This window comes from Talpa europaea, assembly GCF_964194135.1.
Source record: "Talpa europaea genome assembly, chromosome: 13".
Lineage (NCBI taxonomy): Eukaryota > Metazoa > Chordata > Mammalia > Eulipotyphla > Talpidae > Talpa > Talpa europaea.
The window spans coordinates 541,438-560,245 of record NC_140080.1 but is presented as its reverse complement, the minus strand read 5'-3'; the positions used below and the strand labels follow the sequence as shown (position 1 = coordinate 560,245).

Below are 18,808 nucleotides of genomic sequence, written 5' to 3'. Positions count from 1 at the left end.
GCGCGACGGGCAGAGCTCTCGCGAGCCCGGCCCCGGCCCCGCCCCCAGACACGTGACCCGGGCTGCGCGCTCCCGCCGCCAGCGCGCGCTCCGCCTCCCCCTCCCGCCGCGCTGCCCTTCCTCTCCGCGTTCCCACCCCCGCCCCCACCGCCGAGCCGCGGCCCAATCGCGGCTCGAGCCGCGAAGCGCCCGCCCCCCCGGCCCCGTCCCCGCCTGCCCATTGGAGGAGCGCGCAAGGACGCGTCCCGAGGGCGGGCGGCGGCCATTGGTGGGCCGAGCCGCCGGGTGCCCGGATGAGGGAACATTCTGCGGTATAAAGCGCGCGGGGAAGGCGGGAGACGGCGCAGTTTGAATCGCCGTGCGCGGACGAGTGGGCGGCGGGCTCCGCGGCGCGACCGGCCCTTTCTGTGCTCGCGTGTGTGCGGCGGCGGCTCGACATGGTGAGGCGGGCGGCGGGCGGCGGCGGGCGGCGGCGGGCGGGCGGCGGGCGGGGCGGGGCGCGCGGCGGTTGGCGGGCGGCGGGCGGGCGGCGGGCGGGCGGGGGCGCGCGGCGGCGGCGGGGGGCGGGGGCCGGGTCCCGCCTGACGCGCCGCCGCCCCCGGCCCGCCCCGGCCCCCGCCCGCAGGCTGGCGGCAAGGCCGGGAAGGACTCCGGAAAGGCCAAGACAAAGGCGGTTTCCCGCTCGCAGAGGGCCGGCCTGCAGGTCAGCGCGCGCGGCGGGCGGGGGCGGGGGGGGCCGGGGCGCGGGGGCGCCCCTCACGCGCCGTCTCGCCGAGGAAGTTCCCGGTGGGCCGCATCCACCGGCACCTCAAGTCCCGGACCACGAGCCACGGCCGCGTGGGCGCCACGGCCGCCGTGTACAGCGCGGCCATCCTGGAGTACCTCACCGCCGAGGTGCGTGCGCGGGGCCCGGGGGGCCGGGGGCCGGGGCCCGGGGGCGGGGCTGCAGCGTCCGGGTGCCCCGCAGGTGCTGGAGCTGGCGGGGAACGCGTCCAAGGACCTGAAGGTGAAGCGCATCACGCCGCGCCACCTGCAGCTCGCCATCCGCGGCGACGAGGAGCTGGACTCGCTCATCAAGGCCACGATCGCCGGCGGGGGTGCGCGGGCCGGGGGGCCGGGCGCGCGGGCCGGGGGGCCGGGCGCGCGGGGCCGGGGAGGGCCGGGGGCGCGGGCCGGGGAGGGCCGGGGGCGCGGGCCGCGCGCTCACGCTGTCCCCCCGCAGGCGTGATCCCGCACATCCACAAGTCCCTGATCGGCAAGAAGGGCCAGCAGAAGACCGTGTAGAGGACGCCGCGCGCTGCGGCGCCGCCCGGCCCGGCGCTTGGAGCCCCGCGGACTGCCCCGCCGGCCCCGCGCGCACTGTGGCTTCAGGGAAGCCGGCGCGGCCGGGCGCGGCGCGTGGACTGTTTTTAAGAAGCCGCTGGGCCGCCGCCGGCCGGAGGCGCGCGGGTCCGGCCGGGTCTGCACCGCCCTGCGCGGCGGGCGCTCAATAAAGGTCACGTCCCCGCGCCGCGTGTCTTTCTCGCCGTCCGGCTCCGGCCCGCGGGGGGAGGCCGAGCCCGCCCGGAGCCCCGCCGGCCCCGCGGCTCAGGCGCCGCGCGCGCTCCCGGGTCGCGAAGCCGCCGGCGCCGCGCGGGGCGGGCCGGGCAGGGGCGGGGAGGGGGCCGGGGTGGAACCGGCCCCTCGCGGCCGCGTCGAGCGGGTCGGGGGGACGCCGGCTTCCGGGCGAGTCCAGATTTGGCAGAACTAAGTTGGGGCGACGGCGCCGCCAGGCCGGGGGCCGCGGCCCGGTGGGGCGGGGCGGGGTGCGGTCGGAGCGCGGCGGCTCCCGGTGCGGGGCGGCCTCGGGCGCCCGAGCGCGGGCGGGAGCCGGGGAGGGTGCTCGGGGGAAGCCGGCGGCCGCCGCGGCGCCCCGGGCCGGGGGGCGGGGGGCGCTGGGACACCTGCGCCGGCGGCGCCACCTGCGGCCGCGGGGCGGGCGGGCGCGCGGGCCCGGGGACGCGGCCGGCGGGGGCGGGGGTGGGGGCGGGCGCGGGGCGGCGCTCGGACGCCGGGGCCGGGCGGGGGCCGCGGGGCGGAGAGTCGGCGGGGGCGGGGCTGCGGGCTCAGGCGCCCGGCCCGGCTCCCCGCGCCCGCCCGCGCCCCGCCCCGCCCGGCCGGCCGCGCCCCGCGCCCCGCGCCGCCGGCACTCGGGGACGCGCAGGCCATGGAGGGGAACCGGGACGAGGCGGAGAAGTGCGTGCGGATCGCCCGCGAGGCCCTGGACGCCGGGGACCGCGCCAAGGCCCAGCGCTTCCTGCACAAGGCCCAGAAGCTCTACCCGCTGCCCGCCGCCCGCGGTGAGCCGCCCGCCCGCCCCGGCCCGCCCCGGCCCGCCCGGCCCAACCCGGCGCTCGGGCCTCGCGGCGCCCGGCCGGCACCCCGAGTCCCACCTGCGGCCGCCCCGTTCCCCGCCGCCGCCGCCGCGTCGCCCCCGGAGGCCCCGGGCCGATCCTCCCGCGCCCCCGGCCCCGGCCCCCGCCCCGGCCCCCCCGGGAGGAGCGTCCCCAGGCGCCCCGGCTCAGACCCCGAGACCGGGGCTGGCGCGTCGCCACGTACCCCGAACCCGGAGCCCGGGAGGGGCTTCCCCGCACGGCCCCGGGGCCCCGGAGGAGCCGCCGCGGGGCCCCGGGCCCCGACCTGACCCCGGGCCCGAGAGGCAGCAGCGCGGCCCGGGGACCCCAGGGGCGCGGCCCCGCCCACCCCGGCCGGCCCGCCCGCCGCGAGGGCCCCGGCGTCCGGCCGTCCCCGCGGGGGCTCGCGCGGCCTTCCCGGCGGGCTGGTTCCCGCCGCGCGGCTGCGCCCCCGCCCGCCCGCCCGCCCGCCCGCACCGCGTGAGGCCCGGGGAGGCGGGACGGGCGCTGCCGGCGCTGCTCGGGGCGCCTGCGCCGGGTCCCCCCGTGCCGGGTCCCCGTGAGCGGCGCCCGCCGAGCCCGGGCTGGCGGCCGGGCCCCGAGCGCAGGCGCCGCGCGGGGGCAGCCGGCCGTGGAGGCGCCCGCGGGGGGCTGCGGCCGGGGCTCGGGGCGGCCGGCGGTCCCCGGGGCGGGCGGGCGGGGCGGCCGGCGAGAGGCGCGGCCGAGGTCGCGCGGGAGCGGCAGAGCCGGGGCAGGCGCCTCCCGCAGGGCGGCCGAGCCCGAGGCCGCGTCTCCCGGCGACCCCGGCCGCGGCCTGAGGGGGGCGGGGGCGGGCGCCTGCTCTGCCCCGGTGTGGCGGGAGCGAGCGGGGCCGGGCCTGCGGGGGGCCTCGCGCTGGGGGGCGCCGCCCGCGCCCCGCCGCCCTCAGCCGCCGCCCTCAGCCGCCGGCGCCTCAGGGAGGGGAGCCCGTGGCGCGGCCCGGCGGGCGCGCCTTCCACGGCCGCGAGACGCTCCCCGCGCGGACAGAGCCGCCCCGCCCCGCCGGCCCGCGGGGACCCCCGGGGCGCCCTGGGGCCGGCGCCGGGGACGCCGCTGCTCCTGCCTCCCGGCCTGGGGCCGCCGCACGGGCGCGAGGCGGGGCCCGCGTGCGGCTCTCACGTGCGTGCGTTTCCCTCGCGGTCAGCGGGGCGGGGGCCCCTCCTCACGCGCCGGCCGCGGCCGCTCTCGGTGAGGCGACTCCCGTGCTCTCCCCGGCCGAGCAGCAGTTCATTTATTTTGGGGTTTTGATTTGTCAGTTTCTCTATATTCTGGCTACGAGTCCCTTATCCCATGCGCAATTTGCGGTTTTTTGGTTTTTTTTTTTTAAGATTTTTTTATTTATACAAGAGCCGGGGCACAGGCCAGAGGCGCGGGCGGTGAGAGGGCTCCCCAGAGCCAGAGCGGGGCGCAGAGCAGGCAGAAGGGCCGAGGGACACCGCCGAGGGGAGCGGCGGCGGGAGAGGCTGCGCGCCCTGTGCTGATCCCCCGGCGGCCGGGAATCGAACCTGCGCTGCGGAGGCTGCGGGCGGGCGGCCTCACAGGGGCCCCGGCGTGCGGTCTTCCTCCCGCCTCCTGCCGGCCAGGCTGCCGTCCCGCCTTGACTGCATCCTTTGGTAGAGAAAGGTTTTTAATTTGAGGTAGTTCCCGTTAGTCTGTTTTCTGCTTTTACTCTCGCTGCTTCGGCGAGCGCGTCCGGGAAGTCAGGCTGGAAGTGAAGAGCCCCTTCAGCTCCCGCTGTGTTAGTCACCGCGGGAGGCGCTTCGCGGGCGCTCCGGTCCTTTGGTGCCACGTCCGTTTCATGGCGCGAGGCGCCTGGAGTTTCTTAAAGCTTATCGCCTGCCGTTCTCATACCAGCAGCTTGTATGAAGCGATCAGATATCGAAGAACAACGCGGTTGTTGCTGCTAAACGCATTCACATGGGAAAATTTACGAAAACCCTGGAAAGAGTCGAGCAGGATCTGTGAGCCGGGGGAGCCGGCAGCCGCGGGCCGCGACTGTCTGTGGGGAGCCGGAGGCCGCCCGCTCGCCGGCTTTTGGCGGCTTCGTACCCGGGATGAGGGCATGAGGTGCTCGGGATGAGGGGATGAGGTGTTCGGGATGAGGGCATGAGGTGCTTGGGATGAGGGGATGAGGTGCTTGGGATGAGGGGATGAGGTGCTCGGGATGAGGGCATGAGGTGCTCGGGATGAGGGCATGAGGTGCTTGGGATGAGGGGATGAGGTGTTCGGGATGAGGGCATGAGGTGCTCGGGATGAGGGCATGAGGTGCTCGGGATGAGGGGATGAGGGGATGAGGTGTTCGGGATGAGGGCATGAGATGCTCGGGATGAGGGCATGAGGTGCTCGGGATGAGGGGATGAGGGGATGAGGTGCTCGGGATGAGGGCATGAGGTGCTCGGGATGAGGGGATGAGGTGTTCGGGATGAGGGCATGAGGTGCTCGGGATGAGGGGATGAGGTGTTCGGGATGAGGGCATGAGGTGCTTGGGATGAGGGGATGAGGTGCTTGGGATGAGGGGATGAGGTGCTCGGGATGAGGGCATGAGGTGCTCGGGATGAGGGCATGAGGTGCTTGGGATGAGGGGATGAGGTGTTCGGGATGAGGGCATGAGGTGCTCGGGATGAGGGCATGAGGTGCTCGGGATGAGGGGATGAGGGGATGAGGTGTTCGGGATGAGGGCATGAGGTGCCCGGGATGAGGGCATGAGGTGCTCGGGATGAGGGGATGAGGGGATGAGGTGCTCGGGATGAGGTGCTCGGGATGAGGTGCTCGGGATGAGGGCATGAGGTGCTCGGGATGAGGGGATGAGGGGATGAGGTGCTCGGGATGAGGGCATGAGGTGCTCGGGATGAGGGCATGAGGTGCTCGGGATGAGGGCATGAGGTGCTCGGGATGAGGGGATGAGGTGCTCGGGATGAGGGCATGAGGTGCTCGGGATGAGGGGATGAGGTGCTCGGGATGAGGGCATGAGGTGCTCGGGATGAGGGCATGAGGTGCTCGGGATGAGGGGATGAGGTGCTCGGGATGAGGGGATGAGGTGCTCGGGATGAGGGCATGAGGTGCTCGGGATGAGGGCATGAGGTGCTCGGGATGAGGGGATGAGGTGCTCGGGATGAGGGGATGAGGTGCTCGGGATGAGGGCATGAGGTGCTCGGGATGAGGGCATGAGGTGCTCGGGATGAGGGGATGAGGTGCTCGGGATGAGGGCATGAGGTGCTCGGGATGAGGGCATGAGGTGCTCGGTGTCTTTCACCGGCGCAGCTGGATATAAAAGGAGGATTTCATCACAGAGTGGATGGCAGCGGGAGTGGCAGTAAAGCATGTGCAAATGCTTGGCAGTGTGTATTTTTTTAGCATGTTCTCAGAAAATGTTGATTGGAATGATTTAAGAATTGTGGGGAGAGGGAGAGCGGGACCATTTGTATAAGCTCCTGATTACATAGTGAGGGTGGAAGGAGATAGAAGCTGTCGGTTAACATGACAATTTAAATTTGGACCCCGGATTTTATTCTAGACAACTTCCAGACTTTTATACTCAGTTTTGACTGAAAGGGTTCATTCATTCATTCGTCAGACTCTGGGTGTGGTCTTATTCTTAGGTAGGTGAAAGAAAACACTGCATTTGGATTTCTGTTTTTCAGTGAACAGGAAAATGTGAGATGAATTCTAGGATTTCTGTCGTGTTTACATTTTATTCTTGTGAGATGAAACGTCTGATAAAACACTTTAAAAATTTGGCAGAAGTTTTTCTTGAAAAAAACCTTGACCTTTAAATGGATCTAGGACATTGTTGCTTTCTATGTTTTCAGTTGAGAATACTCTTTTACCGCCTAGGACAGTGGCCCTCTAGTGAACTGATTTTTACATCTTTCAGATATTCCCATACTGTGCGTCTGGGTTTGAAAGGATTGATATATATGAATTAACTACTGCATAGAGAATATAAATATTCTGGGGGAAGTGTCAGTAGGCTGAAAGTAGATTACATTTTTGTGGGTTTTTTTTTTTTTTTAGTTTTATTTATACATACTAGAACTGGGGTGCAGGCCAGAGGTGCAGGGGGTGAGAGGATTCCCTAGAGACAAAGTGGGGACCAGAACAGGCGGATCTCCTGAAACCCACTGCTGAGGGGAGCAGCAGGGAGACAGGAGAGGCCTGCCACGCCCTGTGGGTCACTCCCTGGCTGGGAAGGAACTTGAACTTAGGCCTTTGTGGTGATAGCGCTGAGACTTAACCCCTAGAGCACCAGGGAGGCCCCACATTTTTGTTTCTTAAGCGGTATGTTTATTGGATTATTGATGTATTTTGAACTATCACAGAGGGATCTAATCTCACCATTTTAATGCTTTTTACACTGTTGGTTAATAATTTCAGGCTAAGAGGGGAAGGGGGAATTTGTTTTGTTCTTTTTTAAAGATTGATTGATTTATTTATATAAGAGCTGGGGTACAGGTCAGAGATGAAGAGGGTGAGAGGATTCACCAGAGACAGAGTGGGGAACAGAACAGGCAGATTGACTGAAACACACTGCTGAGGGGAGCAGCGGGCGAGTCAGGAGAGGTCTGCCGCACCATGTGGGTGGCTCCCTGGCTGCTGATTGCTTCATAGTGTGGTGCTTAACCCCTTGCACCACCAGGGAGGCCCCAGAAGGGGGAATTTGAAACCTACGTTTTGTTTTGTTTTTTTTTTTTTTCTCAGAAGAGCATTTCTGTTGCTTTAAGAATGCCGTAGTCATTTGAGGAACAGTCTGCCTAACCCTTCCGCACAGGCCAGTCTGTGTCTGCTTTAATGCGCGGATTACTCACGTATCATTTGCTGTCTCTACCTGCACAGTAGCAACTAAAGACTCCTCTTTCAATTTTTTCCCCATGAGAGAGGTATGTGTAGACTTTCTTAAATTTTATTTTAAAATTTAAGTCTAAGGAAGAAATTGAAGTTCTGTCCCTTTTTGTCTCACTTAAAATGTAAAAGAAAGCTTTTTAAGTTGTCATTACGCGTCTGGAGTATGACCCTTTCATTCCTTTTTAGATCATTCCCTTCTCTTTCTGTTTCTGACTTAATTAAAATTTACTGCTGAGTATAACGTATATGTTTGGAACAGTGATTTTGCTAGGACCAACTTACAAGTGTTACAAACGTGTTTTCAGGTTACAGCCAGTAGCCACACTCCTTCCGGCATTATAGTTGAAGATAAAATTCTGAATTTGGTTTTGAACCTTAATTTCATAGTGGTGCACACTTGCATGTATAACTAACTTTGTCAGCCTCCATTTCCTCATCTATAAAATGGGGCATTATTTATTCAGCACACATTCACTGATTCTGCAGTCTCTGTGCCAGGAGCTGCGCAGGAGCCACATGCAGAACAATGGATTAATAGCCAAAGTAGATATAAAGAGCTCACACCCCTCCGCCAACAAACACTGTCAGAGAACCTGAGCAGACACTTCCCCACCGAGGAACAGCTGGCCAAGAGGCACGTGGAGACATGGCTCGAGTCTAATCTTACTCTTAGGGAAATGCAGAGCAGAACCCACCTGAGAGCGCGGTGAGAAGGGCTCCATCAGGAAGACGGGTCACAGCGAGTGCAGCTGAGGTGTGGAGAAAGGGGACACGTTGGCACTGTTGGGCCTGTGACGTGGTGCAGCATTTTGGAAAACAGCGCGGAGCGTCCCCATAAACTACAGCTAGAACTAGCATCCGACCCAGCCGTCCCGCTCTGGGCATCTTTCTGGAAACTAGGAAACCAGAGCTTGACCAGCTGCACGCGCCTGGCGCGTGACACCACTGCCCGTGGCCCCGAGGCAGGCCAGCCGCAGGCACAGCAGGTGCGGCGCACGGTTGGAAGAGAGGCCACGAGACACAGGTGCCCCCTGCTGTCCAAGCAACACGGGGGGCCCGGTGGGGTGGTGTGGAGCGAAAGAGCCCTAAGGAGCAAGACAAGCGTGGGATGCTGTCAGGCCGAGGTGGAACCAGGAGGCGGGTGATGGATGGACAGACAGCAGCAGAGCCGGCCGCCCGAGGAGAGGGGAGCGGGAGGGATGTGGGGCTGGTGACCATGTGGCCGCGTGTTTTTTTAAATAAATTAAGAAAGTACGTTCTGTTAGTTGCCAGACAAACCCCACCGCTCCCCCCACAGAGTGCCGGTGCGGCCCGCGTGGGCCCGGGACTGCCGCCCCGACCGTGGCCTCCCGCGCGGCTCTCCCGTGCAGGCTGTCGGGTTGAATCAGCAGGATCCCGGAGGCTGTCGCTTGGCCTCATCCTTTGAGCTTCCTTACTTGCTGGCAAAAAAAAAACAGTCAAAAAACATCAGTCCCACTTTCTGTTGATTCTGCGCTAATTTATTTATGTATCCACACAAGAGCTGGGGTGCAGGCCAGAGGCGCGGGGGGTGAGAGGCTCCACCAGAGACAGGGTGGGGAGCAGAACAGACGGATCTTCTGGGTTTCTGCAAGCAGCCCTGATTTTTTCAGTGGGCAGTGAATGGTACTTAGCAACTAAGGCACAAACTCCGGGCACGCTCATTGCCCCTGAGCTCCCTGGCCCGGCTCTCCTGGGGTGCAGAACCAGCATAAGTGTGAACCCTGAATGCTTGTCTGTGTCCGGGGGGTGCGTGCTTGGGGGGCAGGCACAGTCTAGAGCAGCGTAGCCCACATGAATGCTGGCGTGTGTGAGGGGATGGAACTCGTGCTGCAGAGGCTGCGGATTGCTTCCTAGTGCGGTGCTGAACCCCTTGCGCCTCCCTCGGCAGGCCGGGCCGTGCGTCAGCCTCCACTTCCATGTCTGGTTCTCCGCCGCTGAGAAGCTCGGTTGTCTCCCCTGTTCCTGTTGACTTCCCCGCCTACATAAGGAGCGGCTTCCTTGACCCCCCTAGTTCGACCCCTGTTCACTTGGCCATGTTCAGGCTCTGACCTCCACCTTGTCCAGACACCTCAGCTGCCAAAAGCAAGGGAAGGAAGCAGAAGACCAATACTTTTCTTTCAAGTAAAAGGAAAGGCGGGAAGGCTACAAATTAAAAATACTTTTAATATTAAAATATTAAAAATTACTAAAATATTTAAAATAATTGAAATATTGAAAATATAATTTAAAATATTTTTAAAATATTAAAATATCTGTGCTAGATGTACGATGAAGACACACTCTGTGCTTTGTCTTAGTCACCGTACAGTCTTATTTCTACGGTCACTCAGCATTGAACGCTCACCTTCAGTGCTGATGTCACTGTACCTCATTATCTGGGGATCCTGAGCCTTGTGCTCTAGATTTCCAGAAGGGCTGCCATGTGGCAGCTGTGCTGCCTAACCTTGAGAATGGTGAGATCACGTCTTCTAGAAGTCTTCTTACTGCTTGCGGTAAGCGGGAGATAGTCGGTCCCTGCTGTACAGTTCTTGCTCGGGACAGCTAGGTAGGTTATTCTGCTGTTTCGTGCAGGCAGGGCTGATGGGCAGTAGTGGAACAACGTAATTCTCTTTCCTGCCTAAATCATTTAACCCTTTCACCTGCGTGCCCAGTTAGTTTTACTGGGTCAATATTGGTTATTCTGGGTCAATATTCTCAGGGATGTGACTTGCCTTTTCATTATATACTTTTAGGGTTTTGTTAAGGACAGAAGTTTTGTCATTCTTATATTGGTTTTCTTCTCTTGCTTTGTTTCTCTTCATCAGTGCTCCTATTATATGTATGTTAGATCTTTAACTCTCAAATACTGGCCACTTTCTTGCTAATTTTTCGTCTTTTAAAAAACTTTCCTCTCCTTATATTCTCTTTCAATGAAGGCATTATCTGCTCTTTTTTTCTGGTTATCTTTTTTAATATTTTGTTTCTTCTGGCTTAGTGTTCTTTTCTGAATGGACATTTTTCTTATATTTCTTATTTTTTCCTAATTTTATCGTCTAAGCTCTGGAGGGATAATTTTTGGGGCTGTTCTAATTTATGTTGTTCTTTCACATGATGTATAATGAAAGGTTTCTCCAGCTTGTTTTGAAATATAGTCAATTGTCACATTTATTTGTTTTGTTGGCAAGTCTTTGTGTTATGCTTTCATTATCTTCAGACATTTAGTCCTGATCGCTTTCTTATAATAATTTGGTACCAAATCTCACTTTTATTGTTTTCCTTTACTTGCTCTCCGTGAAATTAGTTAGGCTTTTAAAATATGCAGCAATCCTTGGGGTACTGTAGCTGCTGTGTGGGTGGGTGTAGTGTGGTAACCTATTTCTGAAAAGGTGTCCACCTGTATACACCTAAACCATACACAGCACTGTCAACCAGTATTACCTCAACAGATAAAGGATTCACCTTAAAATAAATCACAGCGACCCTTCTCTAGTCAGTGGAACGTGTGAAGTTTGTCGTCTTGCTATGCACGGCCCTTCCCCCCACCCCCGCTGTATTTGGACTTTCTCTTCTTTTTTCTATTGCTCCAGTTCTTTTCAGCTTAGGCTGTATTCCCAGAGGCTTCTCCTCGGTGTGGCTTTATTTCAGAGGAGAGCTTTGACTAATGCATTTGCGAGCTTGTGGTAACTGGAGTGATCGTTGCCCCGAAGGCCTCATTGTGGCCCTCTCTGCTCACATGTTGCTGTGATGACCCAGACACGTTCCCTTTTGACACACCTTCATCCTTGTTTCCTGCTGTGAGAGGACTTGCAGGTTTCTTTGGGACTGTGTGTTCTGTCGTCCGTGTGTGCCTGTGGCTGCCCTCTGCTTCCTCACACATGGTCGGGAGCACCCGCACAGAACTCGCAGCTCTCGATGACTCACCTCACCTCGTGTTTAGAATTTTGAGCATGAGGCTTTGATTTTTCTAAACACTCTGATTGCGTAAGGGAGTTTTCAGAGATTAAAAGTTAAACTTCTGCAAGTCTTCTGGGATTCCCACAGAAATTCTCATAGTTGAAAGCTGTGAGCCAGTGCCTACTCCCATGCAGGCTCAGAGTGAGCCTTGTGATTGCATTAGGGGGCTAAACTTCAGTTAAAAATTGACTACATGGTACGTGCTTTAGTTATCGTGTTAATAACTCACAGATTGCTGTCAGGAGTCTTCCTGTGCATCTGCAAGTGGGTCATTACACAAACTGAATTTCTATGTCTTTGATCACCCCTTGAATGCATCAAGTAGGGGAAAGACGTCGTAGAAAGATACTCTCATATATGTCTTCTCTGTATTTGCATAGAGAGAGAGACATATGTATTTGTGTATGTAATATAAATAATAAATACATACGTGTTTATAAATTTGCCGAATGCACTGCGGGGATATGTGCGCACGCACACACAGACGACACAGCCTTCCTGAGATTTAATTTGTTGGACGTACAATTCATTCATTTAAAGCGTACTGTTCACTGGTTTCATTATATTCCGAGAGTTATGCAACCATTGCAGGAATTCATTGTAGGACATTTACTTTCCCTCACAAAGAAACCCCGTTCTCATTAGCAGACACTCATTTCTCTTCCATTCTGCTCTTTCTCCCCACTGACCCTTGAGAACAACAATTTACTTTCTGTTCCTGTAGATTTCCTAGTCTGTGCATTTCGTATACATCGAATCATGCGGCGCGTGGCCTTTTGTGACTGGCTGTTTCATTTCACGTGTCTTTAAGGTTCATCCATTTGGTAGTAGATGTCAGTACCTCATTTCTTTTTATGGTCAAATAACAGTTCCATCATGGAAATACCACATTTTATTTATTAACCTAGTCGTTAGTTAACGGACTCTTGGATTGCTTCCACTGTGTTGTTAAATTAAGAATTATGTTAGGAAGATTTGAGGGCGAGCTTTTGTAGACGGGTGTTTCCATTTCTCTTGGGTTTGTACCCAGGAATGGGATGGTGGGGTCACATGGTGGCTATTTCATCTTTTACAGCGAGCGCCCCAGGAAGTGATGTCTCCCTTTCACCCCCACCAGCTGTGTGTGAGGGTTCCCGTTTCTCCACATCCTTCCCAATACCTTCTATCATCCGTCTTTTTCATTAGGTCATCCTAGTAGGCGTGAAGTGCTTCTCTCTGTGGGGTTAGCTCAGCCCCGATGGCTGTGCATGGAGCAACGCTGCGCTGCTTGCTGGTCATTTGTTCGTCTGACTTGGAAAGTGTCTCTGCAGGTCCTCAGCCTATGTTTCAACTGAGTTTTTGGGGTCTTTTTATTATTGAATTGTACGAGTTCTTTATACATTCTGGAGATATGCATTTCTCGTTCAGCTGTCACTTGTAAATAGTCTCTCACTTCGGTGGTTTTTTGGTTGGTTTTTTTTTTTATTTTTACTTTATTGATGATAATATTAATGATTGTCTTCTTCAAAGGGCCAGAGATTTGAGTTTTGACAAAGTTCCATTTCTTTTTTTTTTCCTTGTGTTACTTGTGCTTTTGTTGTCATATTTAAGAATGTTTTGTCCAAGTCAAGATCATGGAGGTTTAACCCTATAGAGTCTTCAAGAGCTTTATGGTTACTGCTTTTACATATAGGTGAGTGATCTGTTTTTGAGCTAACTTTTTTTTTAAGATTTATTTTATTTATCTATACAAGCACTGGGTACAGTCAGAAGCGCGGGAGGGTGAGAGAATCCACCAGAGCCAGAGCGGGGAGCAGAACAGGCAGAAGGACCGAAGGACACTGCTGAGGGGAGCAGCGGGCGGCAGGAGAGGTCTGCGCGCCATGGGGGACCCTCACCAGAGGCCGGGGATTGAATCAGCGCTGCAGAGGCCGCAGGCAGCTTCACAACCCAGCGCTCAACTGCTGCGCCACTAGGGGAGGCCCCTAACTTTTGTTTTTAATATGTATTTTTTACATCATTTTTCATTTTTGCACACAATATATGCATTTTCGTCTTGGTTATAGTCCCCATGCAATTCCCCCCCCTTATTTTGACACTTATCACTCCTCCCCCCGCCCCGTGTCTCTCGTTTATAGTTGCTTGTTGATTTTGATTTTTACTTTATTATAATTAGTCTTTTTCCTGGTCCCTTATTTAGGTTTTCTAAATTCCTGCTATGAGTGAGACCATCCGGGATTTTTCTTTTTCTTTCTGGCTTATTTCACTGAGCATGATCCCTCCCAGCGCCATCCATGTTGCTGCAAACTGCATGTGTTTGTCTTTTTTGAATGCTGAGTAATATTCCATGGTGTGTATGAACCACATCTTCTTGATCCAGTCATCTATTTTTGGGCATTTGGGCTGTTTCCAAAGCTTAGCTATTGTAAACAGTGCTGCTGTAAACATAGGGGTGCAGGTGTTCTTTGGAATTGATGCTTCTGTGTCCTTTGGGTAAATACCTAGGAGTGGCATTGCTGGATCCTATGGAAGCTCTATCTTTAGTAGGTCGAGGAATCTCCACACAGCTCTCCACAGTGGTTGGACCAGTTTGCACTCCCACCAGCAGTGCAGAAGAGTTCCTTTCTCTCCACACCCTCGCCAACATTTGTTGTTGCTCGTTTTTTTAATATGTGCCGTTCTCACTGGTGTGAGATGGTATCTCATGGTAGTTTTGATTTGCATTTCCCTGATCACAAGTGATGTTGAACTTTTTTTCATATGCCTGTTGGCCATTTGCATTTCCTCTTTGGAGAAGTTCCTTTTTAGCTCCTCTGTGAGATAACTTCTGTGTATGGTGTGAAGTCAGAGCAAATTCCCCCCTGGCATGTGGGACCCTTTGCTATCTCACAAGTTCTGGAACGTGCTATGTTCTCTTTCATTTGTTTCCTTGTTCATTATGATTTTCTCTTTGATGAATGAGTTCTTTGGCTTTTTTCCCCTTTGCAACCTATTTGTGATTTTTCTAGTTATCTTTTTCTAATTGAGTTCTCACTTAAAATACATTGTGTTCCTAGACTGTGCTGTATGTAATACTGAATTCCCGAGGCTTGAAGAGGATAAGCTTAGAGTCTAGCTATGATGGAGTCTTTTTTATCCCTGGTGTTCCTGTAAGGAATGAATATTCACCAGTTGTTGGCTATGATGTCGTTATACCTTTCACATCAAATTTGATAAATTAGATGTGGGTATAGTTTGTTTTAGTGACCTTTTAAGCTTCCTGATGTCGGTTATTAGTGGAAATAAGTTCAGATCTCCTACAATGAAATGGATTTCTCTGCTTTATTCCCTTTTAGTTCTGGTAACTTTCTGTGTTCAGTTTTCAATTACTTTGGGAGCTTCAAGCTTACACAGCAGGAGAGAGAGAATAATATAATCAGTTCCTGTCACCCTCCCTTCTTTAACAATTATCAATATATATGGATCATCTTGTTACACTCTCGTATTTGCCGTTCCTGCCTCCGTGCTATTTCAGAGCAAATCCTGGATGTAACTGTCAGTGATTTGTAGACTCAGAGTTGGGCGCCTCTGGCCACAGAGTCACAGTCTGCTCACCATTCCCTTGTGGGTCTCCCCCTGTGCGGGTGCATTTTCTCTCTGCCTGATGTATATGTGGCATGGTATCCTCTGGGAAAACCATCAGTGGTTTCCCCCTGAAGTGGCTTCTTGTGTACTTTCTAGAAAATTATTGCAACTCAAGCGAACAGTTGTTCTCCCGGAGCACTTTGAGGGTATTAGTCCAGTGTCTTTTGTTGCTCTTGAGAAATGAATGAAAGTCTGGTTTATGTTTCTTTGTAGATAATCTCATTCACTCTTTGAAAGACTCTCTTTCTTAGGTATTCTGCAGTTACATCATGATATGACAAATAAAAGGATGTCATAAGTAATTGAGCGATACTAATTTTGAGTTATTGGCTTTAAGGCTTTCAGTATTCTACGTCTAAATGGAGTGTGTGGTTTGTAAACTGTGAAGCATCGGAGGGAATGCTTGCTATTTAAAAAGACCCCATGGTGAATCATTTTGGAGAATAAGGTTTTTAATTTGCCAGTTTTACAGTTTTCTTTTTAAAAGCATGTGTATGTGCCATGTTGTAAACAGACCCGGTGTGTTTTCTCTGTCTGTCTGCAGCTCTGTTGGAAATAATTATGAAAAATGGAAGCACGGCTGGGAGTGGGCCTCACTGCCGCAAGCCCTCAGGCGGCGTGGACCCAAGCAAGCCCAGCGGCACCCCGGACGGCACGTCTGGGCGCGGTGAGGGCGGAAAAGGCTACACCAAAGACCAGGTGGACGGAGTGCTCAGGTAGGAACGACGCGCCACGCGTCTCCACCGTGACGGAGACTGATGCAATGCTGAGCTGTCGGGTTACTAACAAGCAGGGATGTCAGGGGACTGCACAGTGGGTGCCTCACACTTGATGTCTGCAAAGTCACTCTGCAAACTATCACCTTTTTTTTTTTTTTTTTGAAGATTTATTTACTTATGCATACAAGAGCTGGGGTGCAGGCCACAGGTTTGGGGGTGAAAGGATTCACCAGAGACAGAGCGGGGAGCAGTGCAGGCAGATCCGCTGAAATACACTGCCGAGGGGAGCAGCAGGGAGACGGGAGAGGTCTGCTGCGCCATGTGGGTAGCTCCCTGGCCGGGGATTGAACTCGCGCTGCAGAGGCTGCGGACAGCTTCATAGTGCGGTGCTCAACTCCTTGCGCCACCAGGGCGGCCCTGCAAAGTATCAGCTTTCGGGAGGTTCCATCATTTAAAGTAACAGTCAATCACAGAGCTGTTACTTGCAGCTAATTTTTTTCAGAAAAAAAAAAATTTGCTTTTTCACACCGCACAGTGTTTTGATGACAATATTGAAAGAGTGTGAAGAATTGTTCTGTCTCATCTATATATGAGAGGGAAATTTCAGGAGAGGAAGGTCGCGGGTGGTGATCGCATCCCCCTCCTATGTCGGTGAAGGGTGGTCTCCTACTCGCGGCCCTGAGGCCATCATGTGTACGCAGACACCACTCGGCCTCCTTTTAAAGTTCTCCTGACTGGTTACTCTGCATCTGTGTTTTTGTTTTTGCCTCCTTATACACGTTTCCTTGAAGCAGAAGCATTAGGCAGAGTTGAGAGATGGCGCGCGGGTTTGGCAGAGCTGGCTTTACTAGTGTGATGACTAAGGAAGGAGCCTCTGGCTGTGGAACACCAGCGCAGGGTGCTTGGCCGCTGTCACTTAGGAAGCTGTCTCTGGACTTGGCTCCCTCGGAATCCAGAGTGTGAAGATGGCGCCTCTGAGCTGTGTCAGGTGCGGCGGGTCACGCGCCTGGCCCGAGGACTGCAGTCGGTGCGCCAGCCCGGGGACGCGGAGGGCGCCGAGGCAGCCTCTCTCTCTCCCGTGTCTCATCGCTCCTTCCAAATCCTGCTGCTTTGCTCACTCTTTCCTCTCCAGGCTTACTCTGTAAGTTCGTTTCTCCTTCTTACCATCATTTGGAACTGAAATGATGTTATTTTGTGTTTTATGTGACCATTTACTAGTAGCATGTATACCCGCATACATGGAAGGGGCCCAGATCCTGGAACGGAAGTTACTTTAAATTAAATATGATTATATTTATATTTTGCTTCTTTCCTTATATATTTGAATGCCAAAGCTTGATTGTAACGTCTTAGCTAAGTGTGATGACAGCAAGGAGCGTGGACTCTGGTCGTGAGTGACTGGGTCACACAGCATGGATGCCGGGGGGTGCTTTGGGGTGCAGATGCTGTCGCTTCACCCCTCTAGTGTTGGGCTGGCTGAGTGAGACAGTAGCTAGGCGAGAGACTTGCTTTTGAATTTCTGTAAGAAAAAGCTTTGCTCCAGCACCGTGCTAAGGTGTCTTCCAGGAAACCACGCCTGTCCTGGAACAAACTGTGTTTTCTTGTAGAAGTCACTTCACCGGGAGAACGTGCTCTCAGCGAGAGACGTCAGTGAATTGTTCTATGTGTGGTTTCATTTAGAGTATTTTGTGAGTGGTTTAGAAAGGCCGTAGCATCACCGGCCAGTTGCTCGGGAACCCGAGCGCAGCCGAGAGTCGTCGAGAGCAGGGGCGCCCGAATCGGGGTTCTCCTTCCCACCGTCCTTCCTTCCCTCATGACCTCTGCCCTGGCCGCGGGTGGCGGAGCCGGGAGGGCAGTGCTTTGCTGCCTCCGTTTCCACATTTGGGCTGGGGGCGCTCGGGGAAGGGGAAGTGTGGAAGCGGGGTCAGTAGGCCATGCGTTCTGTCCACTGGCCCCTGTGCCCTGTGGCGGTGCGGAGGACGTTGTCTCCTGAGGTTGAGAGGGAGCCAGTGAGATGGGAAGTTCCAGAAGGGTCGGCGCCGGAGGGAAGGCCGTGGGGGCGCCGGGGCTGCGGGTCTGCATCGAGGGCTGCGTGGGCCTGAGACCAGGAATTGTCCGCGGCGGGAGAATGGCGCGGAGGTCATTGCCGGTGTGGAAAGACAGAGTCTTTGGTCAATAGGTTAGTTCTGCCTTTTTTATTCAGTAGGTGTGGTTGGTTTTTCTTCTGGGGACTAAAGGTGATTGGAACCCTCCTGAGTGGGGCCCTAGGTTCTTCAGAACACCCCACCTCGCCCGGGGGCCGGGCCGGGCTCCTGCTTCAGCGCCCAGCGCCCGCGTGTGCTGCTCCCGGCGCGGCAGCCGCGCGTGTTGTTTTCTGCTTCCCCTGCACACGGGGGACCTTCTGCAGGAGGCAGGCTCGCCCGTTGGCGAGCGCGGTCGTGCCAGCAGCGGCAGTTTGGCTCAGCGGGGACAGGCGTGCAACACAGCGCCTCGGTTGCGTAAGGGAGCGCCGGCTCCGCCACGGCCGGCAGCTGCGGCCCAGAGCACGCAGGCCCGTGGCCCGAGGCCCTGCCTGTCGTCGGCCGCTGGAGCGCGGCGGAGCACGCCCGGGACACGGCGATGGGCTCGTTTGAACCAGTTTTCAACATCTCGTTTGTGAAAAGCCCTTATATATTTTATTTAAAAGTTGGCGAGAACCGTGGGGAATCCTCAACCTCAGCGTCATGACGTCCGTCAGTCCCCGGTGAAGTGGCTGGCATCATGGGGACTGGAATATAGGATTTGGCTTGGAGTAAAAGCAAGGAAATCACTGTGCTAAACTTGGCCAGTCAGGCAGGTGTCTCCCTCAGCACCAGCCTGTGTGGGGAATCGGCCGAATTGCTTTTTGAGAAGCTGGCGAGACGCCAGCCCCCCGCGTGGCCTGCAGAGGGGCCCGGAGCCGGCCCGGTGCCTGCTGCCCTGTTTCCTCCTGGACAGGGCCTGGATTGTTCTTCTCCATTTCTTTCCCGTTAACCTGTGGCCGGAGAAGGTCTGGGTCTCCAGTCCAGAGCCGTCTGTGGGAAGCGGGCCGCGGCCGGGGCTGGAGGAAGAGCCGCGAGGGCAGCGTGGGGCAGAGGACGCGCCAGCGGCCGGCGCTCAGCCGGCGAGGGGAGCCAGCTGGGGAGTGTCCCGGGAGCTCGGCCCGGAGCGTGTGCCTCCAGCCCGCCCATCACCGAGGTCCGGGGCCTGCTGGCCTCCCCGGGGCTAGTGCACGGCGGG

The 18,808-nt window shown here is 56.3% G+C and overlaps 2 protein-coding genes across 3 annotated transcripts in view; both read left to right on the top strand.

Moving 5' to 3' along the window:
- Nucleotides 1-354: 354 nt before the first annotated feature.
- Nucleotides 355-1,501, top strand: H2AZ1 (H2A.Z variant histone 1). Of its 2 annotated transcripts, XM_084252861.1 has the most exons (5): nt 355-440; nt 626-703; nt 781-894; nt 968-1,097; nt 1,223-1,501. In XM_084252861.1, exons 1-5 carry the CDS (start codon nt 438-440, stop codon nt 1,282-1,284), a joined length of 387 nt encoding a protein of 128 aa, XP_084108987.1. In that variant the 5' UTR covers nt 355-437; the 3' UTR covers nt 1,285-1,501. The 2 variants fall into 2 exon arrangements, with proteins under 2 accessions (XP_084108987.1, XP_084108988.1); XM_084252862.1 differs by lacking the exon at nt 626-703 and having other exon boundaries at nt 381-440.
- Nucleotides 1,502-2,149: 648 nt separating this feature from the next.
- The window catches only part of DNAJB14 (DnaJ heat shock protein family (Hsp40) member B14), a gene marked incomplete at its 3' end in the record, with an annotated part of 28,863 nt that continues 12,204 nt past the window's right edge, over nt 2,150-18,808 (top strand). Inside the window, exons 1-2 of the mRNA XM_084252771.1 lie at nt 2,150-2,339; nt 15,376-15,547. Coding sequence (XP_084108897.1) covers nt 2,207-2,339; nt 15,376-15,547 — 305 coding nt within the window. The 5' untranslated portion in view covers nt 2,150-2,206. The remainder of the gene's footprint in view (nt 2,340-15,375; nt 15,548-18,808) is intronic.

Excerpts from the sequence above, each read along its gene's own strand:
- H2AZ1 (XM_084252861.1), top strand. Across the intron at positions 704-780 it reads CGCAGAGGGCCGGCCTGCAG|TTCCCGGTGGGCCGCATCCA; the intron begins GTCAGCGCGCGC and ends TCGCCGAGGAAG. Across the intron at positions 895-967 it reads TGGAGTACCTCACCGCCGAG|GTGCTGGAGCTGGCGGGGAA; the intron begins GTGCGTGCGCGG and ends GGTGCCCCGCAG.